Source organism: Peromyscus leucopus, chromosome 1 (assembly GCF_004664715.2).
Source record: "Peromyscus leucopus breed LL Stock chromosome 1, UCI_PerLeu_2.1, whole genome shotgun sequence".
Classification (NCBI taxonomy): domain Eukaryota; kingdom Metazoa; phylum Chordata; class Mammalia; order Rodentia; family Cricetidae; genus Peromyscus; species Peromyscus leucopus.
The window spans coordinates 89,025,782-89,053,339 of NC_051063.1; the positions used below are offsets into that span (position 1 = coordinate 89,025,782).

At 40.8% G+C, this 27,558-nt stretch overlaps 1 protein-coding gene across 15 annotated transcripts in view; it reads left to right on the forward strand.

The window, feature by feature from the left end:
- Positions 1–27,558, forward strand: part of Sox6 (SRY-box transcription factor 6) — a 560,497-nt gene that overhangs the window by 465,251 nt on the left and 67,688 nt on the right. For all 15 annotated transcript variants that reach the window (XM_028884562.2, XM_028884567.2, XM_028884566.2 and 12 more), the window contains 3 exons: positions 16,767–16,916; positions 22,293–22,476; positions 25,321–25,505. In XM_028884562.2, the coding sequence (XP_028740395.1) occupies positions 16,767–16,916; positions 22,293–22,476; positions 25,321–25,505 (519 nt within the window). The remainder of the gene's footprint in view (positions 1–16,766; positions 16,917–22,292; positions 22,477–25,320; positions 25,506–27,558) is intronic.

Here is a 27,558-nt window from a genome sequence, read left to right on the forward strand (position 1 = left end):
GTTACCTATTTGGGGTGATATAAATACTAGGTGTGTGTGTGTGTGTGTGTGTGTGTGTGTGTTGTGGAGGAGAATTTGCATTTGGTTGTAACAACCTAATTAAGATTATCCATTAAAAAAAAAAAACAAAAACAAAATTAGACCCTGTTATACGAATGGAAACGCATGAACTATGAACCAAAGGCTGAGGGGCCCCCAACTGGATCAGGCCCTCTGAATAGGTGAGACAGTCGATTGGCTTGATCTGTTTGGGAGGCATCTAGGCAGTGGTACCAGGTCCTGGGCTCATTGCATGAGTTAGCTGTTTGAAACCTGGGACGTATGCAGGGACGCTTGGCTCAGTCTGGGAGGAGGGGACTGACCTGCCTGGACTGAGTCTATCAGGTCGATCCCAGTCCTCGGGGGGAGACCTTGATCTGGAGGAGATGGGAATGGGGAGTAGGCTGGGGGGAAGGGGAGGGGGCAGGAAGGGAGAGAACAAGGGAATCTGTGACTGTTATGTAGAACTGAATAGTATTGTAAAATAAAAAAAAAAAGACCCTGTTATAGTGCTGGTAGGCATGACAAATGATTATTTAGTTCACTTATACATTAATTTCCTAATTGTTTATTAAATGTCTACTACATAGTAAGTACTTTTTTCTGTTTGGGATATAGTAAGATCAGTAAGACTCACCTCTTGCCCTCTGAGGGCCTATGATCTAGCAAGCAATTTTTTATTTTATATATTTTAACATAAATAAATTTAATATATTTTAACAATATAATAATTGTTAAAATAGATGTGTTCCCAGTTTGAAAACACTGTGGGAAGAAGAAGTACTTAGCTCTTTCTGGGGGGAGTTCTAGCAAACTTCCTGGGTGAGATGCTGGCAATATTGGCTCCTGGAAAGAGAGTATGGGAGGGACGCACAGTGGCAGAGACCTAGAGAAGATCCCCAGACAGACAGAGCAGCATGCAGACACAGAGACAATAGCAGCAGGCAGTGTGGCACCTTTAGAAGTACTTGGTCCAGGCTAAGTGTGCAGGAGCAATCAGAGGTGAGACTGGAGAGGTCAGCATGGGGTCAGAGAGCAGCAGGCCTTTTACTCAACATGAGGGGATCTTCACTGCCTGTAGTAGACGTGGTTTTACTCACACCAGAAATAGTAAAGCAATATAAGGTATAGTGTGTGATATTCTTCTATTAATTTGATCTCTGGTTTACATTTCCCATTATACTGGATTTAATAGTTAGGGAACTGTGTTGGGTAAGATTGATAGTCCCTTCAGAACAATGGTGCCCTGTGGCAAGTGACACTGTACAAATAGTGTAACGATACACGCTGAATAAACAACACTGTGGAAGATTGACACAAAGCCAAGGTCCAACCATTTCCTGGGGATTTGGGGAAATCCCATAATCTGCAGTTTGTGCTCAACCCAATCAAACTGCTTCTCAGTGAAGGGGCCGGAAAATTTTATTCCACCCAGAATATATAACAAGAAGTTAAATCTGTAAAGAAAGGCTACGGTTCTTCTTATTGTTAACATGCTGTAATTATGCCCCTTTCTGGAATAATAAAATGTTCGCTGGCAGAGGTCAGGATCTCTGTCACTGACTTATTTAACAGATCCCCCTAACATCTGTCCCACAGACTGCACAGTTTATTAGCAGACAAGAGACCCAGCAGCCGCAGCCTGCTGTGTACCTTTTCCACATCCACACAGCTGTGGATTAACTCAGACTCACCAGAAGACCAACCAGAAGGACAATCATGTTATTGGCCGATTCTAAAAAAGACAGGAAGAGAGAGCAGAAACAAATGTTGCCTGAGCACAATTCAGTGTTTTTAGGGTGACAATTAGCCGTCTGTTTGAAAAGGAATAAAAGCATCTATTTCACAAAAAAAAAAAAGGGAAAATCTATTCATATCTGTGTGGGAACCTAATCAGGCTCTTGTTTCCAACAGCGATGACTCCACAGTCACACCAGGTCTGTGACAAGAATGTGCCTTTTGTGTGCCGATAATGTGGAAACGATAAAATTCCCTTTAAGAGACATATGTGTTTATGTCACGAGGTGTGTTGCTTGACAAAACGCTTTGTTCTTCTCCCACTTTCCACACAGCATTTCATGCTGCGATGAGGCTGGAAATCTTTGATTAACTAGAACTAGTTGCTGAAGTCAAATGTCACTTTGTTTTGTGACTCATCTTCCTGTGCTGTAGATTATCACACAGCATATAAGGAATGACAGGAAGAAATGCTGATTTGAACCCCTGACCCAAGACAGGCACGAAACCATAAGCTTATTCCTTCAAAGAGCTGTGCAGAGACATAAATATTCCACTGGAAAGATGCCTTCTTAACAAACCAAAGCTGTGATCTGACATCAGGAGTAAGAGTTTTCTGGACATATTACAGTAGGCTTAGAAGAGATGGTGAGAGTCAGAAAGCCCTCCAAAATCCTGGGGTTCTGAACGTTTAAAGTCTTCTCTCTTTCTAAGAATCAACAGTAACAGCAAACACTGAACAAAGTTCCTTTTCTCCAGAGAATAGCAAGGTGCTCCCCCTGTCACCAGAGGGGAGGGGAACTGCTATAGACTTGACACATTGACCCTTAGCATGAACATCTTATTTCTGTAGTGTGCAGCCTCCCAATCCTGGCCCATAGGAACGGGCAGGGAGGAGATATTGCTAACCACAGCCAAAGCGTGGTGCAGGGATTGGACCCATTCTGTTCATGGTGATTTTTTTACCTTTCAGCTAACAAAGGGCCTATTTCTGGGGCTTCATGAAGCAAAGCCTTTGCAGCTGTGGTGTTTCTGACATTTGTAAATGACTAGTTAGACTAGTCCTTGTTGTCCTGGTTTGTTGTTTGCTTGTTTTCATTTCTAATATACCCCCCAACCCCACCTGCTGTGTTAGGGTGTTAGGGATTGAATCCAGGTCTTTGCACATGCTAGTTAGTACTCTACTACCACTGAGCTACATCCCCAACCAATAATGTCCTCTTTCCCTCTCTTCCTCTCTCCCTCCCTTTTTTCCTACCCTGCTCCCTCCCCCTCACCTCTGGCTTCCTACATGTCAAGCCCCTGCCTCAGCTCTAAGAGTGGCCTTCCCTTAAGGAGAGTGTGGTATAAGAACAAGAAGTTCCAATGCTTGAGTTCAGTTTACTGCACACATAATCTGTGGAGAATGTTGTGCCTGCCTGTCTCCACTTCCCACCTGTGAGAGACTAAATGGCTTAGTGAAGATCCCAGTTAGTGAAGATCCCAGTTAGTGTGCAGCTATGGCTGAAGGAGGTGCACTCTGGTCATGATGCCATACTGCTTCTTAGAGCAACTTATGCAATCTTATTTGTCTAAATTTCATATTCAGCCCTTTGTGTAGTTATCCCCTGGTTAGTCTGCTGTAAGCCATGTTCAAGGTAAATTGTTGAGCTGTCCATCAGTATCTACTGACAATAAAGCATGCCCTTTGCTGTTATCCACCATTTGAATGGTTTTTCACTATGTCCACCACATGCAAGGTATTCCCTTTCTGCTAATTAGAGAGCAAACCATGGGTATCGCTGCAAGGTGCAGATGGCATATTTACATACTACAAAATATGACGAAGTTCTCCAGTTAGCAATAGTAATAATTTGCTGTTTAAACAGTGACAGCAGAATTGGCCCTGAAATAGGGCAAAACATTCACTCGAATTTGAAGAAAGTACAGAAGAAAATATGAGGAAATTAAGAGAATATTTTACATTATTCCTTATCATTTACCTGATTACTTACAGGTGAGTTCAGACTACATCCCTTTCTCCTTCAATAGTTCTAAAAATGCAAATTTTACTTTAGTATTAAAATAAAGTAGATTTTTAATAAATCTATGGATTTTATTATAGGTGTGAATTGTGTTTAGTAGCATGAGTCTGCTCAGTCTTCCAAAGTCTGCTGAGGAATAAAAAGCAAGTTCGTTAAGAAACTAGCATGATGTTTTACATACTAAACACTCGTTTCCAATTAGCAACATTTGTTCTGTTCAATAACAAAAGCAGAAAGGTACCACTTAGAAAATATTGTATTTTCATGCAATTTTTGTTTTCCCATATATATTTTTAACAATTTAAATATTTTATTTAGTTACATAGTAACCCATATTTGTCTTCATTCAGTACTGGCCTGGAAGCTTCATTATAGACAGAATTTGAAAGGGATTGAAGCCAGGCAGTTGTAGAATATTTTTCAAGCAACAACAGCTGGTTCCTTGGCAATCATTTTGGGCCCCGGCAAGGCAGCCTGGCCTGTCTCCAGATTCCCATGTTGGTACTGCTGAGAATTTCCAGGTCAGTCATGTTGTTTTAACATGGTATTTTCTAGAAACCCAGAAATTCAGTGTGGGATCTAAAGTCCATGTCATAATATATAAGGCTTACAGGATGTGATCTTCTATCTGTTCAACACATTATTCTTTCTCTGGTGCCTGGTGCAACTTACTCCTAACACACAGGTTCTTTGATTTCTAAGGGTAACTTTGTCACAGGACTGCCATCCACATATTGTCTCTGACTGAGTTCTGTGCCACCAGCACCCCTCACTTCATTTAATCCTCTTCTCTTGAATTTTCCTGACCTTTCTACTCAATACCATAACCACCAATCATGCTGACACACCCAGTTGTTTCATATTTCATAGTAAACATCACAACAGAATTGTGCAAATGGATGCTTATTTGTCTATTCCCTATCCCTCCCTACCAAAGCACTCCTCACTTGTGTTTTTCTAAAATCTACTAGTACCCATAGAGCCACACACACAACAGATATTTTTTTGAATGAATTGATGATAGGATGAATGAATTTATTGTACGTCTGCAAAGAAACCGTACTCTCAAATATTGACAAACTCACAAAAGAACACATGTGCTGAAAAATACAGATCTGTGAGAGAATTAATGCTTAAGTTTCAAACCCAAACTCTGGACTCACAACTGAGTATTTCTATCCTCTTGATAGAGTCGAGATGCACTAGTCTAGGGTTTTGCTCATGAACTCTGGCTTTGTGATTACAAAGTCACAGGAACATCACTGCATTCGGAGAAATGGAGCTCTCAGCAGCGCCTGCTCAGCTCTTGGAAATGGGCATGGAGCTGCTTGCTTCTGTGATGCTGCTTTCTGTCTGTCCTCCTTATCACCTCTTTGGATATCTTGCTTCATGAGTGGAGTCACCAATTGTTTCAGGGCCTGCTTCTTTTTTCTGTAAAAAGGCATTATATATTGATGTATTTTCTTTAGCATCATAAAAGAAAAGAGTAGAAACAAAGAGAGAGATGCTTTGCTTATTCTTAGCAAATTGTACCACACAGCATAGTCACGTGAGAAATTACTCTTTTTAAAATGTAGCCCAAGGTAACCGGTGTAATGGGAGAATGAATCTCAATTGATTATTTTTATAGCAGAGGATTGGAAGTTCTGACATCCGATGGATTCTGGCTTTTAAAAAGGTGTCCTGAGCCTCTCTTGTATCCTCCTCTCCTCCACACCCAACACATTGCCTGCCCTATTTGCAGCAAGTGAAGTCACAGAAGCCAGTTCCTGCATGCTTGAGAACTAGGCAAGAAGACCTCCAGGGGGCTACCCTTTGCATTCTTTTACCTTTGTTGACCTTCTTGAGTTGGCTGCAAGAAGTGGTGAATCAAATGCAACAAGTCCTGGCGTTCAGTGGCTTACAGTGGCTTACTTGTTCTAGTTTGCTTTGGACTACTATAGAGAGACCAAGCAAACTCTCAGGTCTACTCCTACCAGAGACACATTTTCACCCCTTTATCTATAATTGCATAAGCTTTAGTTTTAAAAATCTGGGAATATCTCAACATGATTATAATTACCTTAACCTAATTACTGTGGTGGCACTTTTAAATATGTACATTTAAAAACAAATATTAAGAAAAGTTCTCCAAAATAAACCATTCTTGGGTACCAGCAGATTAGCTCTCAAGCATTTTTAGGATAAATTTATCTCTGATAAAATGTACAAACTCTATTTGCAGCCCATTCCCTCAGGGAAGAGAGGACAGGAAAGCACAAGTACTTCCGAAGGTGGTTGGGGAAGGCCATAGAGCTGAGCGCTGGATTCACTCTTCCTGCTGCTTGCCAACTAATGTTTTTAAGCAGACCACTGTTATCCTCTGGACTTGATGTTTCCTAAGAATACAGAGGAGAGACTGGAGGACGATATTCTCAGTGATGCTGCTAATGTCACACTGCCCAGTATTTTTGTGTAAGAATGAACCTGCATGTCCAGAGCTTCAGTAAGACAGAAGCAAAGATGACCTCTGTCTTTGATGTTCCTTTTGGGGAGTGTCTTGGTGTTTCTATTGCTGTGACAAAACACCACTGCCAAAGCAAATTGTGGATGGAAAGGTTTATTATACTTTAACATTGCTGTTCATCACTGAAGGAAGTCAGGAAAGGAACTCAAACAGGGCAGGATCCTGAAGGCAGGAGTTGGTACAGAGGCCATGAAGGGGTGCTGCTTATTGACTTGCTCCCCATGGCTTGCTCAACCTACCTTTTTATAGAACTGAGACCACCGGGCCAGGGATGGCACCACCCACAATGGGTTGGACCCTCTCCCATTGATCACTAAATGAGAAAATGCCTTACAGGTAGATTTGAAGGAGGCATTTCCTTAACTGAGGCTCATTCCTCTGATGACTTTGTGTCAAGTTGACACACAAAACCAGCCGGTACATGAAGGAAAAATGAAATGGAGAAAAGGCTTTTGGCAGAAATGGTAGCAGTTCCAAGAAGATGACATCAAATGGAAATGAAAGGTGTTTAATGGCCAAGTGTGAGCAGGACTGCTATTAAATATTAGACATTGTCTTATATACTCGGAAGGTAGATTAAAGAAGACCCAGTTGTTCACTTCTTGATAAGCTGGAAATTTTGTGGAAGAGAAAGACATGGAGAGAATAAAGGGAAGTCCATAAAGTACACGAGGCTAGAGGGGTGATTGTGGTAGGCCAGAGGGGAGGGAAGGTTTCACAGAGAACTGCACTTAGTTTGAGATTCAAAGGTAGGTAGAATGTGAAATATCAATGCAGATGGAGGAGATCTCATGGGCCCCACTCCTTGACGAAGAGTTGCAGGCAGTTAGTGACTACTGAGAGAAGGAAAATTAGCCACACCCTACAGGGATGAGCCCCTTAAATGATTACTCAATACCAAGTGATCAGCCCTGAAAAACATATACAGACAAAAAACACTAAACAGACTCAGCCGTTGTATGTTTACATTTACACACACACACACACACACACACACACACACACACACACACCAATAATGATTAAAGAAAAAGAGGCCATGAATTTGAAAGGGAGCTAGAGGAGGTCATGGAATGGGTTGGAGGCAGTAAGGGAGGAAATGATGTAACTGTAGTTTAATAAAAAAAAAAAAATGGAAAAAAAAGAGAGGGAAAGAGCGTAGGATAAAAATATGCAGGAGGGCAAGACTGACTTGGTAGTGAAGTCAGTATATAGAATGAAAGCTGCCCAACCTCCTCTATTCCTTCTCTCACCTTTTATCCCCACAGGCAGGCTTCTTTGGCCTCAAATATTAATGGACTAGCCACACAAGTACCTTCTGTGTTGAAAACAGGACTTCAGTTCTGTCCTTCCAGAAAACCACAGCTGTATTTCCTGGATCATTCTGTTGACATTGAAGCTTTATGAGAAGTAAAAGTATTTGTAAACCTTTCAAGTAATTATTTTTAAACTCTCCCCTCACCTCTCCTTCAGTCTGGAATGGCTGGTACTGACATATTTTCCTCTCTGCTAAATAAGCACTAAATCAGGCTTCTTAATTACCTGCCTCTGTTTCCACCTCTTCACAGCTGAACTTGTCCAGTTTTACAGCATGGCTTCTTGGGTAGGCAGAGGAACCCAGGGGATGCCTGGAGAACTGAGCTAGGCTTGGCTTGGGGCATGAGCCAGGTAAATAATGTCACTTCCTTCAGGATGCTTCCCTTTCCTACCCCACTTGTTACCTCCTACTTCTGCTGATCTCTCAAGCAGTGTGGGACTGCACTAGGCCTGGCCTCTCAGGTGCTAATGGGGATAAATACACAAGTAAGAGTTGAGTCTGTTGGTAGTAATGGTGGCATCTGGTTTGTTGAACAATATGTTGCTGTCCTTTCCTTTTTTAAGCTACCAGTAGGCTTGAAGGAGAATTTTCCTTTTCTTTTGAGACAGACGTGCGCAGGCCACTCCATGTCCTTATTAGGTGAAATAACATGCAAGGAGAGTCTATTCCAAAGAGAATCCAGAATATATAAAATTATGCTGTGATTTTTGTGTTGATTTTCCATCTTCTGGAACATACTTGGGGGTCTTTTACCCCTGTCTATTGAGTCTCCTGGTTTCTAACCACATTCTGCATGGTTCTACTCCCTCATCTGTTGGATGGTTGAACAAGGGTGGTCTAGGTCTTTTACCGAGGCTTGGATTGGTTGAAGAGGGACTTGTCTAGAGTAAATAAATAATGGCTGGTGGTATTGTTGTTTTTCTTTCACTACTTGTGCATTATGAAATGCCATTTTTAAAGGAGTAGTATCAGTTATCTGGAGGTATAGTTTGATGTTTGAGAACTCAGAACAGTGGGCACATCAGAATCTTTCTTCTCCTTAGACAATGATCCTTGTCTGTTGGCTAGGAACCAGATATGGGTTTCACTGTGAGTCACTGTTTAGTTACTTAAAACAATTTGATTTTAAAAGAAGAAATGGGTTTAAAGGTGAGACTTGCTAATGTAGGTAACTATTTTTCCTATATAATTTGATGAAGATTAAATAAAACAGTAAATCCAAATATTCAGCAGCACCTTACCCTAGTTTAACATTCAGTATGTAGTTGTTGAATTACATTGTGAATGAATGGGAGTGGTAACTAGGTGATGAGCAGAATAGTTATGTGAAAATGATATGACTATGAATGAAAAAAGTCATGTGTCCTTTCTCAGTGGTATTCTCTGCTGGAGAATACAAGTATAAAATGTGTTCTTTACAATATGATAAATGTAGACTCATCATGTTGCCACTCATTATAATTTGGCATCACTTTAGCTGTTTGGGCACAAAGCATGGGTCTCTTCCCAAATACAAGGGTGGGTGTGGCATGACTGTGACATATTGTATTAGTCAGTGTGTGTCCCAGAAGACTCGCAAGAATTTTGCCCTAAAACTGAGTTAGACTGGTAGAACCCAGTGCCTTGTGCTGAGTCTGTGCAGACCTGCTTCTGAGAGTGTCGCTAGGATACAAAGATGAGAAAGGCTGTATTCAGGCTGGTCCCGAGATCCAGAACTCCTGAGAGCTTTGTTAGAGGCATGTAATTTGTAGCTCTGTGCACATCTCAGAGGATTTTCTTAATCCATTTATTTTAAAGGTTGTTGAATGGTTAGTAATAACATGGAAAAGATGCAGTGCTTCCTGATTTTAGCTAACTTCTCTTTCTCAGTACCTGTCTTTAGGGATAAATTCTAGGATTATTAATGTAACCTGGCATTGGACTGGATATTTATGTTCCCACCAAAAGTCGTATGCTGAAAGCCTTAATCCTCACATGATGATATCAGAAAACAAGCCTACAGGAGGTGATTGGCCCCTGAGTATGGAGTTCTCATAAAAGGATCCCCAGAGAGGACATTTACTTTTTCTGCCATGGAAAGCAGAGTGAGAAGACAGTCTTTTAGGAGTAAGCAGGTCCCTGCCATCTGTGGAATCTTGCAGTGCTTTGGCCTTGGTCGCCCCCACCTTCAGAGCAGTGAGAAATACATTTCCTTTGTTCCTTCATCACCCTACTCATGTTTTGTGGTGGTGGTGGCAGTTACAAATGGGCTGAGACAGGCCTGTCCCTACCTTGCCACCAGCCTCCTCATCTGTCACCCTACCTGTATTGGGCAGCCCTGATGCACTGGCATTTAAGTTCCTCAAAGCCTTGCCTTGGGTTCCAACTCAGAGCTAGAGTGCTCAATGTTTTTCATTCTAGAGGGCTTCCTGTCAATCTTCTCACCTGGAAAACTTTTTTACTGACATAAAATATATCTTCCTCGGAGAGACTGTGCTGATCCCCAGACAGTATCAAATGTCTCTGGTAGGAAGTTTCTTGGAATCCTCTGCTTGTGCTTCTCAGTGGTTTCTAAGAGTAATTTTACAAGCACTGTCTAGGCTGCCATGTAGTTTCAGCTTCTCCTTCAAAAGGATGTTGTTTCTGAGGGTCTTGTTGATGCATTTCCGGTGTTTAGTACAAGGCTTAGTAAGTATGGAGTAAAGTTTAGTCAATGAACAATTAATCATTGCGGGAAATGTGTTTGGAAGGTGCAAAGACTGATCGAATAACCAGTTTCTAGTTCCAGTGGCATCTGGTAATGAAGTGAGCTAGAAGGTTCCTCCAGTTCCAGTACTAAACAATATGGTCCTGGACACGTTTACCAGCACAATGAAGATGGCAGGCTAGCTTAAACAACACGCTAGGGCCCCTCGGTTCTGTGTGCCATTGCTCCACATACCCAAGTTCCAGTCCTAAGTGCATTGTTAAACCTCTGCTAGTAAGGATGGAGCAGTTTTAGCAATGAAGTTAAAAAAATAATTTCTTAATACACTATAAAATATAAAATATAAGTGCTTTTACAATTTTGAAAAATTCAAGTAGGCTCAATTTTATGTGCATGTCTTTTGTATATATTGTGGATTTTTTAAAAAAAGCAGTTCAATACCCCCCAAAAAAAATCACTATGCATTTTACAAAATTGAAGTGGAAAGAAATCTGTGTTTACAAAAATTTTCACCAAATTGAACTACTTATGGGACCTTTACTCCGCCTGTTGTCCACTTTTCTATATTGCTAATTTCTCAGACCTCAACTGTGGTTAGGAATTGCTGTTCGTGATTATTCCTAGACTGTGAACTTTGGTCCAAGAATCCTCGATGGAATGAAGCTTTTATAAACCTTACGAGATACATAATCAGAGTTTGACCCTTTTCCTTCCTAACCCTCTAGTCTGCTAAGAGATTTTCCAACTAAAGCTATGTCGTTAGAATAAATAATATTTTTAATTCTCCCAAAAAAGATGCAATATCAGAAAACTGTTAGAGCTCTTTGTAAATACGCTAAAAAGAAAAGCCTGGCACTATTCCTTAGTTATGCTCCAAATGCTATTTGTGTGACAAATTTCAGCAGATCAGTAAAGCTAGTAGTTCAACACCTGGCAAATGTGTTATCAAATCACTTTATTTTTTTATTTATTTGTTTGTTTGTTTGTTTTGTTGTTGTTTTCCATCAAACCACTTTAAAAGATCCATTTTTTGGTTAAACAAAATAATTTTAAAATTTTATGTTTTAATTAATTTTTAGGTTAGTATATAAAATAATAAGACTCTTTGAGACCTGTTAGTATCTATGTGACTTACACTTTGTTTACCTCCTTTGTCCTCTCCTCCCTCACTACTCATATGAAACAATGTAACTTAGCAAAGACTGAGTATATATTCATTTGGTTTTAATTTTTTTAGAATTCAACATAATGAAATTTCTCATGACATATAATAAATATAGCTGAGTGTGACTGTCTCATTTGCAGAACCTCTTCTACTGTGCAGTGATCTGTAGTATATCAATTCAGAAATACTCCTTGGGTACTTGTTACTCCTAAGCTGCTGTCATTAGTGGCAGGCATTCAACAAAAATTAGAATCCTGTGTCTTCTGTGTCTTCATGCAGTTTACAGTCTGTCAAGGATAGGAAGCAACACATACATGACCAACACAAGGGTCAAAAGTGATGGACACCATAGGAGAGCTGCCAGTCAAGGGCTGCAGATCTCCAGTTTACACCTCTAGGGCTGACTGTTGGCCCAAGCCTTTGGTTCCTCCACTCCTGGTGCAGAGCTTTGCACATAGAATGCATTCAGCTGATAGTAGCTTAGAAAGTTAACTATGAAATTGCTTTGTAAATGTATGCCTATTTGATGAATGGCATTCTTATTATCTAAATCAAATCTAAAATCTCCAATTTGAGGATGATAATTACAGCTAAATGACTATGCTTCATTAGGTAGAATGTGATAAATTGATTTTCACGGGTGCCCTCTTTCTTCTTGTTGCATTCTGTTTTCTGATTCTTATCTCAAAGCTTGTACTGAGTTGTATATTGTGTCCTACTGTCCACTTCACTCAATGGCTCTTCTCCCTGCCTCCAATGCCCCAGGAATCACAACTCACAAGAACCAGTTCTGAGCATGATGAGTTTCTGGGGTCTTGTCATGTTTATGTAGAACTTATTGGATATGAGTATGAAATGATTATTAGAACTTTAGAGAAAACAATTAAGACTACCTTGTATCTAAAAATTAACTGTTGTCCAGTAAATCTGAAGCATCATTGAATTGAGTCAGATATTTAAAGTATAGACTTATTTCTAAAGGTTTTTTTTCCCTTGCATTATTAGTTGCGGCTCTCTGAAAGATTCAAAATTGAGTAAAAAAAAGTGAAATTTCTTTTGATGGAAAATATATTATTTGTAAGGACTCATATCTCTAAGACTTAATGACTCTTTAATATCCAAAATTAGCCACTGCATTTTCTATTTGTAGCTTCCTCTATACATGTCATTCATTATCAAACTTTGCTTTGCTGGCCTAGTCCAAGCAGAAGTTCCAGAGAAGATGTTTCCTGTGTTTTACCAACTTTTTGTTTATTTTAATTTGAGCTAAGGTCTCATGTAGTCCAGAGTGACCTCAAACTTGATGAATATGGATCTTGAACCTTGAATTCCTGATCCTTCTGCTTCCACTTCCCAAGTCCTGGGATTACAAACATTGTGCTAACACGCCTGGTTCAGGCAGTGTTTGTTGGATAGGAACCCCAGGCTTTGTGCTTGCGAGGCAAGCACTCTACCAACTGAGCTGCATGCTCAGCCTTGCTAAATTTCAAAAGAAAAAGATTCATCAAAGTAAAAAAGAAACAAAACCACAGCCTTTCCTTTGCCTAAATTATAGCAGTTTGACTCTTACTTGTGCATTTTTCTTGCCACTGAGTCATTGCATGCAGAATTAAGAAACTTTAATTTCTTTAGAGGCTTGTTATATTAGAAAAATTGTTCCAAAGAAAGCAACAATCATGACATAGGCACATCTGGCTCTTGCAAATTATTCTTTATTAAGCTTTCATTTAATTATATGTGCTGAAAGGTCTGTTTTTGATTACTGTAATTTTTTTTATTTGTCCATCTGAATGATAGTAATGCTGGAAATTATATACAAACCACCTGTTTTTCTTTCTCTACTAATATGCCTCAGTTTGAGCTATTTTCTTCATAGTTGATGAACTAGGAAACTTTCTATTATGATAGAAATCTGACCACCAAGGTACTCTTGATTCTAAGAGGAAAAGATAATATTTGAATGACATTTTTAAGCTCCAACAGTGTTAAGTCTGGGATATCTGATGGTGGGTCAACCATGGCAAACTAACACATTCATTTATTACCAGTTTCACACAAGTCCCAATACAGGGACAGTTAAGGATTAGAAGTGGCAACATTTGAGTACAAGTAGAAAGAGAGCTGGTAAACGTTTGGGGGGCATGAGGAAGGGATAGTTGAGTTATAGCTGTCATCAGAAAAGAAAAAGGTGATGTGCCATAGAAGGCAGAGGTAGGAGGAGAATGGTCAACAAGATGGCTGATGCATGGTAATGGCTACTGACTCCTCCCACCATTCAAGAGCAGCACACAGCCTAGCAAGAGACTGAAAGTTTGGTCTCTTGAGAAGCTGTGTGTTCATAGGTTTTTATCTTGGAACAACAGACCCAATAATGGCATTCAAGTGAATATTCAAGCCAAGACAAGAATTTTAGGGTATCCCTCTAAGAAGATGGATCAGTGTAAGATAAACAATTTATGAGTGTTGACACTTTGGATTCTCCAAGGAAAAATCTACTTTCTGCATTATAATTTTATACTGAAGCCTGTCATTCAATAATTCTCCCCTTACACTTAGATTTCCCAGTCAGCTTCTGGTGATGTCCCTTATGTTAGTCAATGTTTACCAGAGACTTTAGAAATCCTCCAATGAGAAAGAGCTCAAGGCTGGAGAGATGGCTCAGCCATTAAAGGCTAGGCTCACAACCCAAAGATATAAGAGAAAGAGCTCAAAAGATTAAAAGAAAAGAGAGAGAACAGTGCAGAGAACAGAAAACAAAAACAAATTCAAAACCATCATTAATCACTGAGCAGAATAGTGATCAAGATGCTCTAAAAAGAAGCAAACAGAGAAAAAAAGGATTCTTAAAATTGTGACAGTGGAAAGTTCATAGAAGTCTTAGAAGAAGTTGATGAAAATAATCTATTATAGAGTAGATAAAATGTTTAAGAGTGTGAGACAGAAGGAAAAACTAAAACCAAAGGGTTCAAGAGGATGTTTAGCATTACTAGTGTGGGTTGATGGGAAAACTTCAGAGTGTTTCTTAGAGTTGAAGCACATGGTTTTATACATTAGAAGGGCTAGGCTCCAGACCAGTGAGTGTAAAGTCAGTAGGCAGACAGCCCTCAGGAGGAAATCTACACATGGTATAAAGGGAAGAAGTCAATGCTTTCTCAAGTGAAAACTGATTTCATGCAAAGAATCTGAAATCAGAATGACATCAGACTTACTTGGCAAGAAAGGTAAAAGGACAGTAAGTCGTTGTCTTTGGAATTCTGGGAATCATTTTTAACTTAGAATTCTGTATCAAGGGATTATAATAATAACAGTTTCCTGAATCATTAGTTCCTAAAAAAACTAACCTCACAGGCACTTTTCTGAAGTATTTCCTGGAGTGTATGTACTATCGAAAATATGACAATTAACTAAGAGACAGGAAGCCATGAGAGACAGAAAATGGAATCCAACATAGCAGAGACAAAGGGGACTTCTGTGTAACACTGGCCTATTGAAAAACTGGAGCAAGAGGGTAGAGAATTGTAAAGAGTATCTCTAAGGGGGAAAATGGATACAGAGATTAGCCATATATTCAACTGTATTGTGTTGAGTTTTCTTGATCTTTTGGAGAGTCTGGGAATTACCCAGTGATAGTTACAGAAACCAGAAAGCGAAATGAAAGATAAAATGATAAACAATACAAATATTAAATCTAACAAAAAAGCTAAAGAGAAAAGTTACTGCTGTATCTAATCCATGTAGTCCCAACTACTTGGGAGGCTGAGACAGGCAGAACGTAAGTCCAGGGTATGTCTGGCTTTCAGAGTGAGTTCAAGTCTAGCCTGGACAACTTAGTGATAGCCTGTCTCAAAATAAAAAAAGTTAAAGAAGTCTGGGGATATAGCTGAGTGGTATTTACCTAGCAAGCCTGAGGACCTGGATTCAATCCTAGTACCAGAGAGAGGTGGGTGGGAAGAAGAGAGAGAATGAACTTTAGCTCTCGCTATAGCTCAGCTATGAAGAGTGCCAAAGTAGAATGAAACAGTAAGACTAACTTAAAATCTGTGATGTTAGCCTGAAGCAATTGGAGGGACACATGAAGGCACATGTGGCTGGTGATGTGAGAAAGCTACACTTTCATCCTCCTGTGTGAGATCAGCAGATAAAGACAGACAGCATAGAAAAATATGCAAATGAGGTGATAAGTAAGAACCATCAACCAAGTTGAAAAGGGATGGCCTCCACAGAGTAGGAGTGAGGTGGAAGGCCAGTTGGGGAGGCCAAGGCCATCACGTGTGGCTGTAGGGGCTTTACCTTATTTAAGGTGGCTATGTTGTTATGATTTTCTTTTTATTTAAAAGCCTTAAAGTAATATTGAATTTATGAAACCATGTATAACATTATTTTGATAAAAGTTAAAATTATCTAAAAGGGAGATTGGCCCATATCCCAATCTAGAGTCTGCATTCAGTTAAATCAATGTACTTAATGTTAATCATTTTAAGATGAATGGGATCAGATTGTCTGTTTACCTTGTCTCAGGAAGAGGAGCGCTTGTAAGAGGGAGCAGAGGATGAATAAGATAGTAAGATAGCAAATACTTAGAAAAGGCCAGGAGACAGCAGTGGGAATATAGGGAAATAAGCCTAGAGTCCCAAGCCAAAGGGGACCCTGTGGAAACACCAGCAGAGCTGTTCTGGCCATAAAGGGGAAACTGGGTTGTCTCCTCCAGCACTTGGGCCAGGAAAGGAAGTTTGCCTTTTTGTTTCTATGGCTACCAATCTGGCTAACCCTGCCAAAGGTTGTTCTATGGTGCCTAGAGGTAAGAGTGGAGAGGGAAGTGACTACTGGCAGACTCTAGGGGCTCAGAGGCAGCACTGATCTTCAAGAAGGGTCTGCATCCCCAGAGAAGTATGGGAAGACCGAGGTCTGCTAGGGAAGTTCAGGTTAGTTTCTCAGTCCACAGGTGGACATGCCTGACACTAAACAACATTGTACAGTGATTTCAGGCTCTTAGAAGGAACCTAAGAGACTGCTCCGCCAAACTCCTTTTAGTACAACTGAAGGAACTTAGTCTCGAGAGACCAGTGCTGGCCCAGCCTATGGTGTCATTGCTGGAACACCTAAAGCACCATGTTTCTCCTTCTAGTCCTCTTCCTTTCTGAGTCACTTGATTTTTCTTATTTTCCTATTTTTAAAAGAAAGTGAGAGAAATTGCAGGGTAGTGAGAGATGTTATCTGACAATACGGTAAGTTTTTTGAACCCGTTTCAGCTGCATTTAACGAGACCGACGTTCGCCTTCTCTGTTTTGCAGCAGCTCTATGCCGCTCAGCTGGCCAGCATGCAGGTGTCACCTGGAGCAAAGATGCCATCAACTCCACAGCCACCAAACACAGCAGGGACGGTCTCACCTACTGGGATAAAAAATGAAAAGAGAGGGACCAGCCCTGTAACTCAAGTTAAGGTACTTGCTTTGCAGGATCATGGAAATGGTTTGGAAAATAGCTTTGTAAGAAAGGTGGTGAAGCAGGCTATGCTGGGAATAAGCAGCCCTCTTTATGGGGAATGTCATGAGTGAGCATTGCGAAACAGGTGCTTCCCTTTTGATAACAATAGTGCTATATTGTGAGATCCTTCCCTCACTCCAAAACCTCACTCCTCAAAAAAAAAAATCTCTCCCTTCAGAGTCTGGGTTTCATTTTTTAATGTTCTCTGGCAGTAATGGCTGTGCTTTTATTGTCAGACTTTGTCACAGACTTGCAACACTTCTCTCCGCATTCCTCCAACAGGTGGGGAGCCCACTCAGAGTACCAAAGTAGGGCCTAGAATCCTCGGTGTTAGAAGAGGATCAAAGGGAATCTAATGCTGGACTTGGCATAGTTTGTGGAGCTCTGTCCTTCAAAACTGGCTACAAAGAGGTGCTGAGGAATAGGGTGTCAATGGCTGATGGTGCTTTTGATACCATGTCATTATGAGAGGATAACTGGGTTTTCACAGTTATGGGTGGAGTGTTGACACATGGTTTTCTTAACTGATTTTCAGTGTCCTCAAACTGGTCACCTGGGGGTACCTGGTGACAAGGGAAATGATCAGGTGCTTCAAATCTGTGCTGCATCTGGTCCCTACATAGTACAAGTTGGTTGTGGGGACTGTTTCTACTTCCTATATTGAATTAATAAATTCACACAGTTTGGAGAAACAGTTGTTGTATGTAATTGACTATGAACTTGGGGAGGTGTGCTAAGTGTGGATGCATGGTTGTAATTTGGCAGAAGTACTGTATGTAGGGAGTTTGGCAATTATTGAATCTTCACATAGCAAACTGTTGAGAGCAACCAACATCACTACTGGGTGCTCTATAGTCACAGAAGCTACCTTATTTTGGTAAATTTTCAGATAGCAATGTTGAGATTTCAGAAAGTCTGCAAAAATAATGGACTCCAAGTATTGAAGACCAAAACATGAGCATCCTCACGACAGCCTGTCTGAGTTCCATTCCCAAATATTAACTTAATGATTCTCTAGAGAAATAGAGCGAAATTACACTTAATTGTTAGAGGTCTTGAGCTAAAACAGTTAGCACAGGAATTGTAAGTTTGTGGAAATAGATTATTTTAAGTTCCAAAAGCTTATTTGTGAATCTGAATCAGCACAGCAGCTCAACCCAAGGAATAAGTCTCTTCATAGTTGTTAGAGAAAGAGTATTGTGAAACGCCAGCAACTTGGGTTATTTGGGTATTAAATATTTTAACATGAAAAAGTCATTTTGTAATTTAAGTTGGCCAACTGGAACTGTACCAAACCAAGCCTTTACTGGATGAGTAAATGTTCCCTGGCTAAATTCAAGTTTCTATCTGCTTTTACCATTCCAACTTTGTGGGCCAACAGATTTTATTACTCATTTGACCACATGCAAATTCTTAGGCATAAGAGTTCTGTATGGTTTGACTTGCCTATATTTTATGTTAGCAACAAAGGACCCATTTCTTATACTTCTTAGATCATATATTATGTATGTGAGCAGAAATATATAAACCAAGATACAAAGTGAGCATTTAAATTGAATGTTCCTATTACTGAAGAACTTCTGAGAGTAAGCTCAGTCTTCTAACTGAGGAGATTTGATCACCCAGCTTCCTCGTGGTCCTCACTACAGTCATTTTCCCTTTATAGAGCACAATCGTGCATTATATAGTGAAATATGACAGGGCAATGTTTGCAGAAGGTAGCTGAGATAAACACAGGGTTTTCATCTGTTAAGTCTGCCACTGTAATCTGGGCGTTGATGATATTATGGGCTTTCCATGAAGCCATGTGTTCTCTAGCATGTAATAAGCATTCTGTTAATGGTGGTGGTAGTACTGAGGATGCTCATGGTGGTCAGGAAGGAGATGAAAGTAGTTTCAGTATGGGGATGGAAGTGTCTGGTTACAGAGTTCCATATTGAGAAAGATCCAGAATCATTGAGCTGGGCTATGAGTATCACCTATCAGTTCTATATACAGCAAAAGCCTTCTCAACCTGGCAAGGCACTCTAAGTTCCTGCAGCCTGTCCCCTGACAAACATCTTGTGCTATCTTAGACTGGGTGGAGGGGGCATATAATTAGCCCTATCAAAAATGTCTCAAAATTTCATAATTATTACATAGAAATAACATAAATGTTATCTCAGATTATATATTCCAGACTGGTGACATGGTCATTGTCAATTTTTCCAGCTTTTGAGAGAGTGGATTTGCCTGCATCCGAGCCTCCTGTGTTTTTTTTCCTTATCTTACCTGATGGTTCTACCATCTATGTCATTCTGAGGTTTGCTTAGAATCTGTGGGATTTTTCTTCTTTATTCATATTTTCATGTTTCTATATAAGCCCATAGTTATTAAATAGATGCTACACATTTTGAATTTCACAGTGTTGGCTGTTAAAGTGTTTGTATCTCTTTAAATATCTGAAATCTATTCTGAGACACAGCACCCCTGGATCCTCTCTGGATATACTTTTCATATTTGTTAGTCAGGTTCAAAACAGGCAACAATCTCAGGGAGTTTAGCCCCATTATGAGGCAGCAACTTCCTGGAGACTGAATGCCCTGTATGGACATCAAGGGACCTTTCACTGTGTTACTGGGAGAGGAAGCCATTCCCAGTCCTTGGTGAACATGCATTCATTTTGCCTGCTCCCTTCTTCCCTCTCCCCAGACTCAAGTTGCCTTCTTATAGGCACTTTCTGACCACTACTCAACTAACAAAACACACAGTCCAATCGTTTGAAGCTCCTTGGCATTATTTTTGTCTCTGTCTCCCTTGTCTCTGCTTCTCTCTCTCTCTCTCTCTCTCTCTCTCTCTCTCTCTCTCTCTCTCTCTCTCTCTCTCTCTCTCTCTCTCCCTCTCCCTCCTTGCTGGTACCCTGCCTCAAAAGTTCTGTCTACATTAACATTCAAAACTCTGAACTCTCTACTTAGGGAGGCTGCTAAGTTCCCTGTGCCATTTCCCCAAAACTCCTTCTAGATAGTAAAGGACCAGTCTAGAATTCACTTATTTCAGAAATTGCCATCTCAGGCTCTTAGCATCAATGTCTGAAGAGCACTGTCTAATAGTCATGTCCTGTGTCCTGAGGGAGGGTCCTTAATCTCAAAAGTAAACCTGATCCTGTCCCTCTATCATGATTACAATGGAGAGCATCTTGACATTAATTGTGAGTTATAAATACTAAGTTAGGGAATATTAAAACTGGAAAAGATGTAATAAACTCTGCATTTTCATGAAAATTAAAGAAAAACATGAATATAATAAGGCAAGGCACAGAAAACCTAATTAGTTGCCTACAAGTGCTAAGTGCAATACTTTAGATGAACAGTAAGTGGAGGAGATTAATGGCAATTTCAACACCTGCAGAAGAAAAAAAAAAAAACAGCGATAGTGAAGACACAGAAGAAAACTGTGCAAACTAGAACACAGGAAAGACCTTCAGTCCCGGGCACTGTCAAATGATCTGTCTAACACACACAACTAGAGAAAAGAAGGGAATTTGGTTGAAAAAATAATGGCTGAACATTTCTTTAACTCGACAAAACCTCTAAACTCAGACATTTTAGAAGTTCAGCAAACCCCAAATGAAAGAAGTGTAGAGAACATGAACCAAATAGTTAGCATATAAAGTGCTATGATTCCAACATGAGTGAAGGAAGTGACTAGTTTAAATATTCTTTGAATTAAGGGCAAAAAGAAGCAATTTAGTTAAGTACATTAGATAATTTTGACATTCATAGTGAATGTAATCTTGTTTCCCCAGAACATGTCCTATTCTAAATATAAAGTGCATCGCAACACAGATGGGGCAGAGCACTTGTTTCCTACTAATACCAAACAAACAACAAAAACCAAAACGTAGGACATCACTACATAATATACAAATGGTTTTTCCCCAGTCATTTGGTAGAAAAGAAGGTGGAGATTTGTAATCCAGTAAATTAGATTCAAATTCTTCCCTCCTTAGATGGCCTTGAGAAGGTGCCTTTTATTATTTTGATGCTCATTGCCCCATTTGTAAAGTTTGTGTAGTATGGCCCATCCTCCTAATGGCATCAGTGGTTGAGTAGGCTAATACACTGCAGGTGCCTAGTGTAGTGCTTGGTACATGGTCACTCCTGCACAGGCTCCTGTTCTTCCTCTCGCCCTTCTTCCTCCAGTGTTGTTTTCTGGAATGTCTGTTGATTGACATCTGTAGTATATAGCCATCTTTTTATAGATGGAGAAATAAAGGCTCCGTGAGATCACATGTTTACCATAGGAGAGAATGTTCTGTTACCAGATTCCGTTGTGTGTTTTCAATAATGTCATTGAAAGCAAGTTCTCTGGGCCCTCCCAGAGATGAAACAGGATCTGACATTTGCTGATGATTTTGCTTCAGAATGCAATAATGCAGATCTTAACACTGAACCTTTAAATCACATACTCATATCTATATTTCTGAAATGATAAAAATATTGTCTACAGCTCTTTGACAGTAGGATAAATGAAACAAAATGAAAACAAGTTGCTTAACTTTCAAGTCACTGGCTAACCTAGAGTTCCAAGCCAGAGATGGAAATACTGGGCTCAGTGTGGAGGGATATGGTCTTAAAATAGACATTCCATAAATATATGTAGCAAAGATTGTAACAAGACATCACTTTAAACATGAAAAATAAATTGCATATAGTATAGCATGTAAAACATAATTATAATGTATGCTTGCTCTTCACAAAAATTAATTTTAAACATGAATAGAGACCAGAATATAAACCACAAGAGCACCCACACCCAGAAAGCCACATAGAAGCTTGTGGTGTGGCATGGGACTCTGAGGGCAGAGGCCCTGGAGAGCAGAAGAAGACTCTCCATGTTTCCATTCTAAAGTACTTGCGATTGTTTGATTTAAAATATATATTAAAAAATTAGCTGCAGGGACTATTTATAGTCACAGGAACTTTTCTGAGAGACTAACACAAAAGCACTACAGAGCTACTGAAATTTTAAATAATTCTTTGTAAATGCCCTAGGTTAATTTAGATCCCTGAAAACACATTAGGAAATTAAGCTGTAATGTGAGCTAATTCAGATTTTAATTTGGCAAAAAGAATGATCCAACTACACAGTTAATGTAAATAGAAGCATAACACAGGGAAATTAATGAGGTTCCTTCCGATGAATCTTCAAGGAGGTAGATAATTAGCTTCTTTTGTTATTGTTGTAGGAGAACATGGCATTGTCTCGGAGGTGTAAAATAACTGTGGCTTACTAAGTGATAATGTGCTTCATTTGTCTTTTTTAAAATAATTATTTATGTTAAACTCTTGTAGGATGAAACAACAGCCCAGCCGCTGAATCTCTCATCCAGGCCCAAGACAGCAGAGCCTGTGAAGTCCCCAACATCTCCCACCCAGAGCCTCTTCCCAGCCAGCAAAACCAGCCCTGTCAACCTGCCAAACAAGAGCAGCATCCCCAGCCCCATTGGAGGAAGCCTGGGGAGAGGATCCTCTTTAGGTAAAAGGAAAAGTCCACTTCAGGAAGAGACCTGTGACCTAGAATAGAAACAAAATGGGCTTGTGATGGCTTGCCTTGGGTCCTGTGTGTTCTCTGGGAAGGATAGTGATACTCTTTCTACTGAAACAGAACACAACTTAGTATCTTAGGTGACTAGAACTTTTGAAAAATGTCTCTAATCCTCTACAATCTATTTTTAGATGATAGTGGAGCTGGCCATCAGACACTTATGGATGTCTGGATTTTGTCAAGATTTTGCCTTAAAATAATCCTGTAAGGGTATCAAGAACTGGCTTCATTCAGGAAGCCATGCCACAGTATGCCCTTTCCTTCTTGCTTTCTGATGTGCAGTTTCAAGGCTCTCTAGGGATTTCCACACCCCTATTTGAAAGTATGGAGGAGCAAAAGCATGGGCTTTACAATGGGACATGCCTAAACCAAAACCCTTCGCTGGTTAATGTTGTGACTCTGGACTTTAGTATTTCCTAAATCCTGAATGAGGAATAGTATTGTATAGTTCATGGGCTGCTGTGAGGCCAAAAGAGAATAGTCCACCTGACAAGGGTCTTACAGTGTCCTGGACATCAAAGCTCTCTATTTTGAAAGACTATCATAGGTGAATCCCAACACATTCATGTTCTTGGGTAGACTGGAGCAATCGGCAAGGAAGCATTTGTCAGCGGGGACAAACCAAAAGCATGAAGGATATTGTTACTGGACTCTTCTTGTCTCTTGCTTGCCAAATAAAGACAGTAAGATTCAAAGGGGTTAGGAATTAGACTGCCGTTTCTTTGCCACATTCCCTTCCTTGCGTTATTGAGTCGTGGAGCCTATTGCTTATTATAATTGGATATGGTAACATGTGGGTAGACTAATTACAATTTTAGGTCTAGTTTTGCCGCTTTGTTTAATTTCACTTGACTTTACAAGTTAGGAAGTTCAGTTCTTCCTGGTAGAACGACTGAGCCCCAGACCTGTGCTGTGAACTAGCAGAACCAAGGCTGATACCCAGTTCCTCACCCATAACCTGATGCTCTCCGGAAGCTCACAGTTAGAGGTGTGCTCAGCTGGGCTGAGTGTGAGATGCAGTGTCCTTGCTGACACTTGGGACTTAGGGTAGGAAGGATGTGGACAGCAGCCTCTTCTGATTCCCAGTCAGCTTTGTCTCATAGGAGCCACAGTTTTCACTCTGTGTCAGGGGTGCTCAGTTGGAAGAGAGAAGTGATACCCACCTGGAACATCACTGTCAGCTGTTTGTTCGGGCTGGCGTTTGGCAGTAGGAGATGAGAACAAAGAAAGGCAGTGTAAGGAAAGCAGCCTGCTTCTTGAAGTGGCCCTTATGCAGCCCACTTCCACATCTCACTTGTTCCCTCGGCTGCTCAACCAAAGGAACGGGGAGAGAGCTGGTACGTCACAGGCTCTGCTCCTGTCAGCAGCAGAGTGTGCTTCTTAGGTCTGGGTCAGATGGGCCAGAGTCAAAGTATCTGCTCCTAGACAGCAATCTTACACACAAAATATTGCACAAAAGTCATCTAAAATATTGCACAAAAGTCGTCTTTTTATCAGAAAAACTTCAAAACAAAACAATTGTTTAATATTCTATAAAGTAACTGACTTTAAAAAACATTTCCATAGACAGTTTCCAGAATCCCACAACTCACATGGATATGCACATGTGTTGTACATACAAGGTGTGTAGTATGAGCTTAATTATAGTCTGGTTTCCCTGTTTCTCTGTGTCAGGAGTATGCATACATGCATACATGCCTCTCACACACATGTGTGATTAAATACAAAGGACCTTACACAAGTAGATCATGTCAAATACACAACAACAGACAAAATCTATCAGTAATCAAATAATTGCCCTTCTTTGTCTAAAAATGGAAAAAATGATCCAAAGTATTCATTTAAGCTTAGTAAAATTCAAGGTGTAGAGGAAAATTAGTTTCTATTTCTTTTTTCCCTTCTGGGTTACATGGAATATAATGGAAGAAAACTGTTTATTCTTACTTGATTTGAGGATTTGTGCTCGTGTGAAAGCCATTGCCACACATACTGTTTCACTGTACATCAGGATCGGGGGTGTGGGGAGAGGGCTGGGAGCAGTGGGTGTCCAAGCTGAGGATGGGGCAGGGTTGTCATTCTCTTGGTAAATAACTGAGGCAGCATGATAAGAAGAATGCTTCATTAACCAGCAAGCTCTTGGAGAATGGAGAGTGTGGTGTGTTCTTCCCACCCCCTCGCTCCTGCAATGGATACATAAACACCCACATACAGATGCCACTGTAGTAGCCATGTACCCTCACAGGTCTCATCCTGTTAAGCCTCAAACTGTTCTCCTACACATAACACACCAAATACAACAGAGTCCCTGGACAGAAATTCTAGCCACCTCTCTGCCTATCCCCAGCCTTGTCCCTCCCCCACTGATCAGGAAAAATTGTACACAAAGTATAGACACATGCAAAGCAGTTACTTTCTCCCAATACAGCTAGGAATAGAATGTAGGAGCATTGATACTGTAGGCACAAACAAAGCAAATACATCCCTCCTGTATATACAAAATTAGAACCTAGGACCAATCATCTGTGAGAGGGTAAGGGACAACCTACCAGCCTGGAATGCCAGGGTATCCTCCACAGCCTAACTGAACCCTGACCCAGTACAGCTTGCTTGACTTGGCTTTCTGTGCTCAAACTAGTCTTGTAGTTTTCTTAATAACAAATGTGCCCCTTCCTTGTTCAAAGAATACAGTGTTTTCCTGGGGAGTGGATCATAGCCAATGCTTGAGAGACTGTGTCCCCACAAGCATCTAATAACGCACCCACCCTGTGTATGCAGATATCCTGTCCAGTCTCAACTCTCCTGCCCTGTTTGGGGACCAGGACACAGTGATGAAAGCCATTCAGGAGGCTCGGAAGATGCGAGAACAGATCCAGCGGGAGCAGCAACAGCAGCCACACGGGGTTGATGGGAAACTGTCCTCCATGAACAACATGGGGCTGAGCAACTGCAGGAATGAGAAGGTAACCCCGAATCCCTCTCTACTGCATGACAGGCCCATCGCTCACTCTGTCATCTCTCTTTCTTTAGGCTTCCAGGTCCTTACCTGTTACCAATGATCTGGGCTGCCAGCTTGAGAGCCGCCCAGTCACTTATTCAGATCTGCCCCGTGTAACCACATTACTGCTGGTTGGCACTTAGGTTGCCTCTCAGGTACTCAACCTACCTGCTATTGGTGTCTCTCTGTCCCATCCTGCAATATTTAGGATCGTTCTTATAAAGACTATAAATTATGTAATTAGAGTGAGAATAGAGTGCAAGACTATTTCAAAGGATACACCCTTGTTAATACAAGGATACACACCATGGGATTACAAGCGTACACCACCACTGCCCTGCTTTCCTATGGCTTGCTAATAGCTCTGACCCCCGGGCAACTTTATTTATTAACAAGAGTGGATACACCTGAGCTCACAGTAATGGTTAAGTGAATTGTTGCTCACCTTTAAACTTAATGCTATGCTTCCTACCAAAAAGTAAAAAACAAAACAAGCAAATTTCAAACTGCATTCAGTTTTCGTCATCTTGATTCAGCAAATCAGTACCTGTTTTGGGATAGACTCATACAGAAGTAAGGGAGTGTGGAGTAAATGCCTGGACTAAACAGAGTACACACTAGTAGGGGGCAGAGACTGTGAAGAAGGCTCTTTTGATTACATGGCTGGGAACCAAGGGGAAATAAAAGCACGTTAAAGGTAAGAAGCCAGCTTAGGGCAATTATTTTAGAAGTGGCAGTAAGGACTGTCTGAGGATATGACTCAGGATAGAGACCTGAATGAAGCCATAGTGTGGCCACAGGAGGAGCAGGATGGAAGGCACTCCAGACAGGTAGAGTTATGTATGTACAGGCCAATGTGGCCAGATCGTAAGAGAGGGGACAGCTGAGGACGTGAGTTAGAAGTCATAGCCTGGGCCAAGCACGTTCGAGCTGGTGAGCTCTGGGAAACTTCTTCATTTCATCCCACACTGGATCTGTCCAGTGTGTGAGTGAGATCTGACATACAGAAAGACCTTTGGCTTCCTGAAGAAGAGTGTGTAGATGTAACCAACTGTCTTATTAAATAAGAAACACAGAACCAATGCAAAGAAGAAAGCCAAGAGGTCAGAGCTAAGAGCTAAAACCTTACCCTTCCTTCTGCGGTGGTCCTACCTCTTCGAACCAGAGCTACTTCCTGTGTTAAAGTCTTTATATAGAGTTTCTGTTCTGCCTTATCATTGGTTTTAAACCCAACCATATGACCGCCTCGTCACGGCCTGTCTGTATAGACCTCCAGGTTTTCTATGGTTGGTATTGAGATTAAAGGCATGTGTATCCAATGCTGGCTGTATCCCTGAACACACAGAGACTTACCTAGCTCTGCCTACCAAGTGATGGGATTACAAGCGTACACCACCACTGCCCTGCTTTCCTATGGCTTGCTAATAGCTCTGACCCCCAGGCAACTTTATTTATTAACAAGAGTGGAAATGGGTGACTGGGAGGAGTGTGCCTGGGAGGACAAGTCATTCAGTCCTTTCATACACAAGTACTGCCCAGCATTAAACTGTGGGAAAATGTTTATTTGTTTACTTTCAAATGTGGGACTACTGTAGAGGGACAGATGACTACTGTGATAGACAACAGTCATAGTTGTTCAGGAAATGTTAAAACAGTTACATGTGTTTATTCTGTGAACTAGAACTGTAGGCTGCTGGCCCAGGCCAGGAGTCTCCCCTTTGTTTCAGTCCTTGCTAACTGTACTAAGGACAGAATTTGCACAGTAAGATAAAAGCCTGTGGTTTCCCCAGTTCCTCAAAGTGTTTTCCTGTTTGCTCTTGAAGAAGCTGGAAGTGTGTGGCGCTATTTGTGTTCCTGTGTGAGAAGACTGTGTGGATGCACAGGTGCAATCCTTTCCTAAGGGACCACACACTGGCTTATAGAAAGAGTCTGGACTTGAGTGTGTGGCTCTGGAGGCCAGTTCCCAGGCAAGGTGTTCCCAGCTGTGCTCTCTGCAGATCTCAACGAGTGTCATCCCC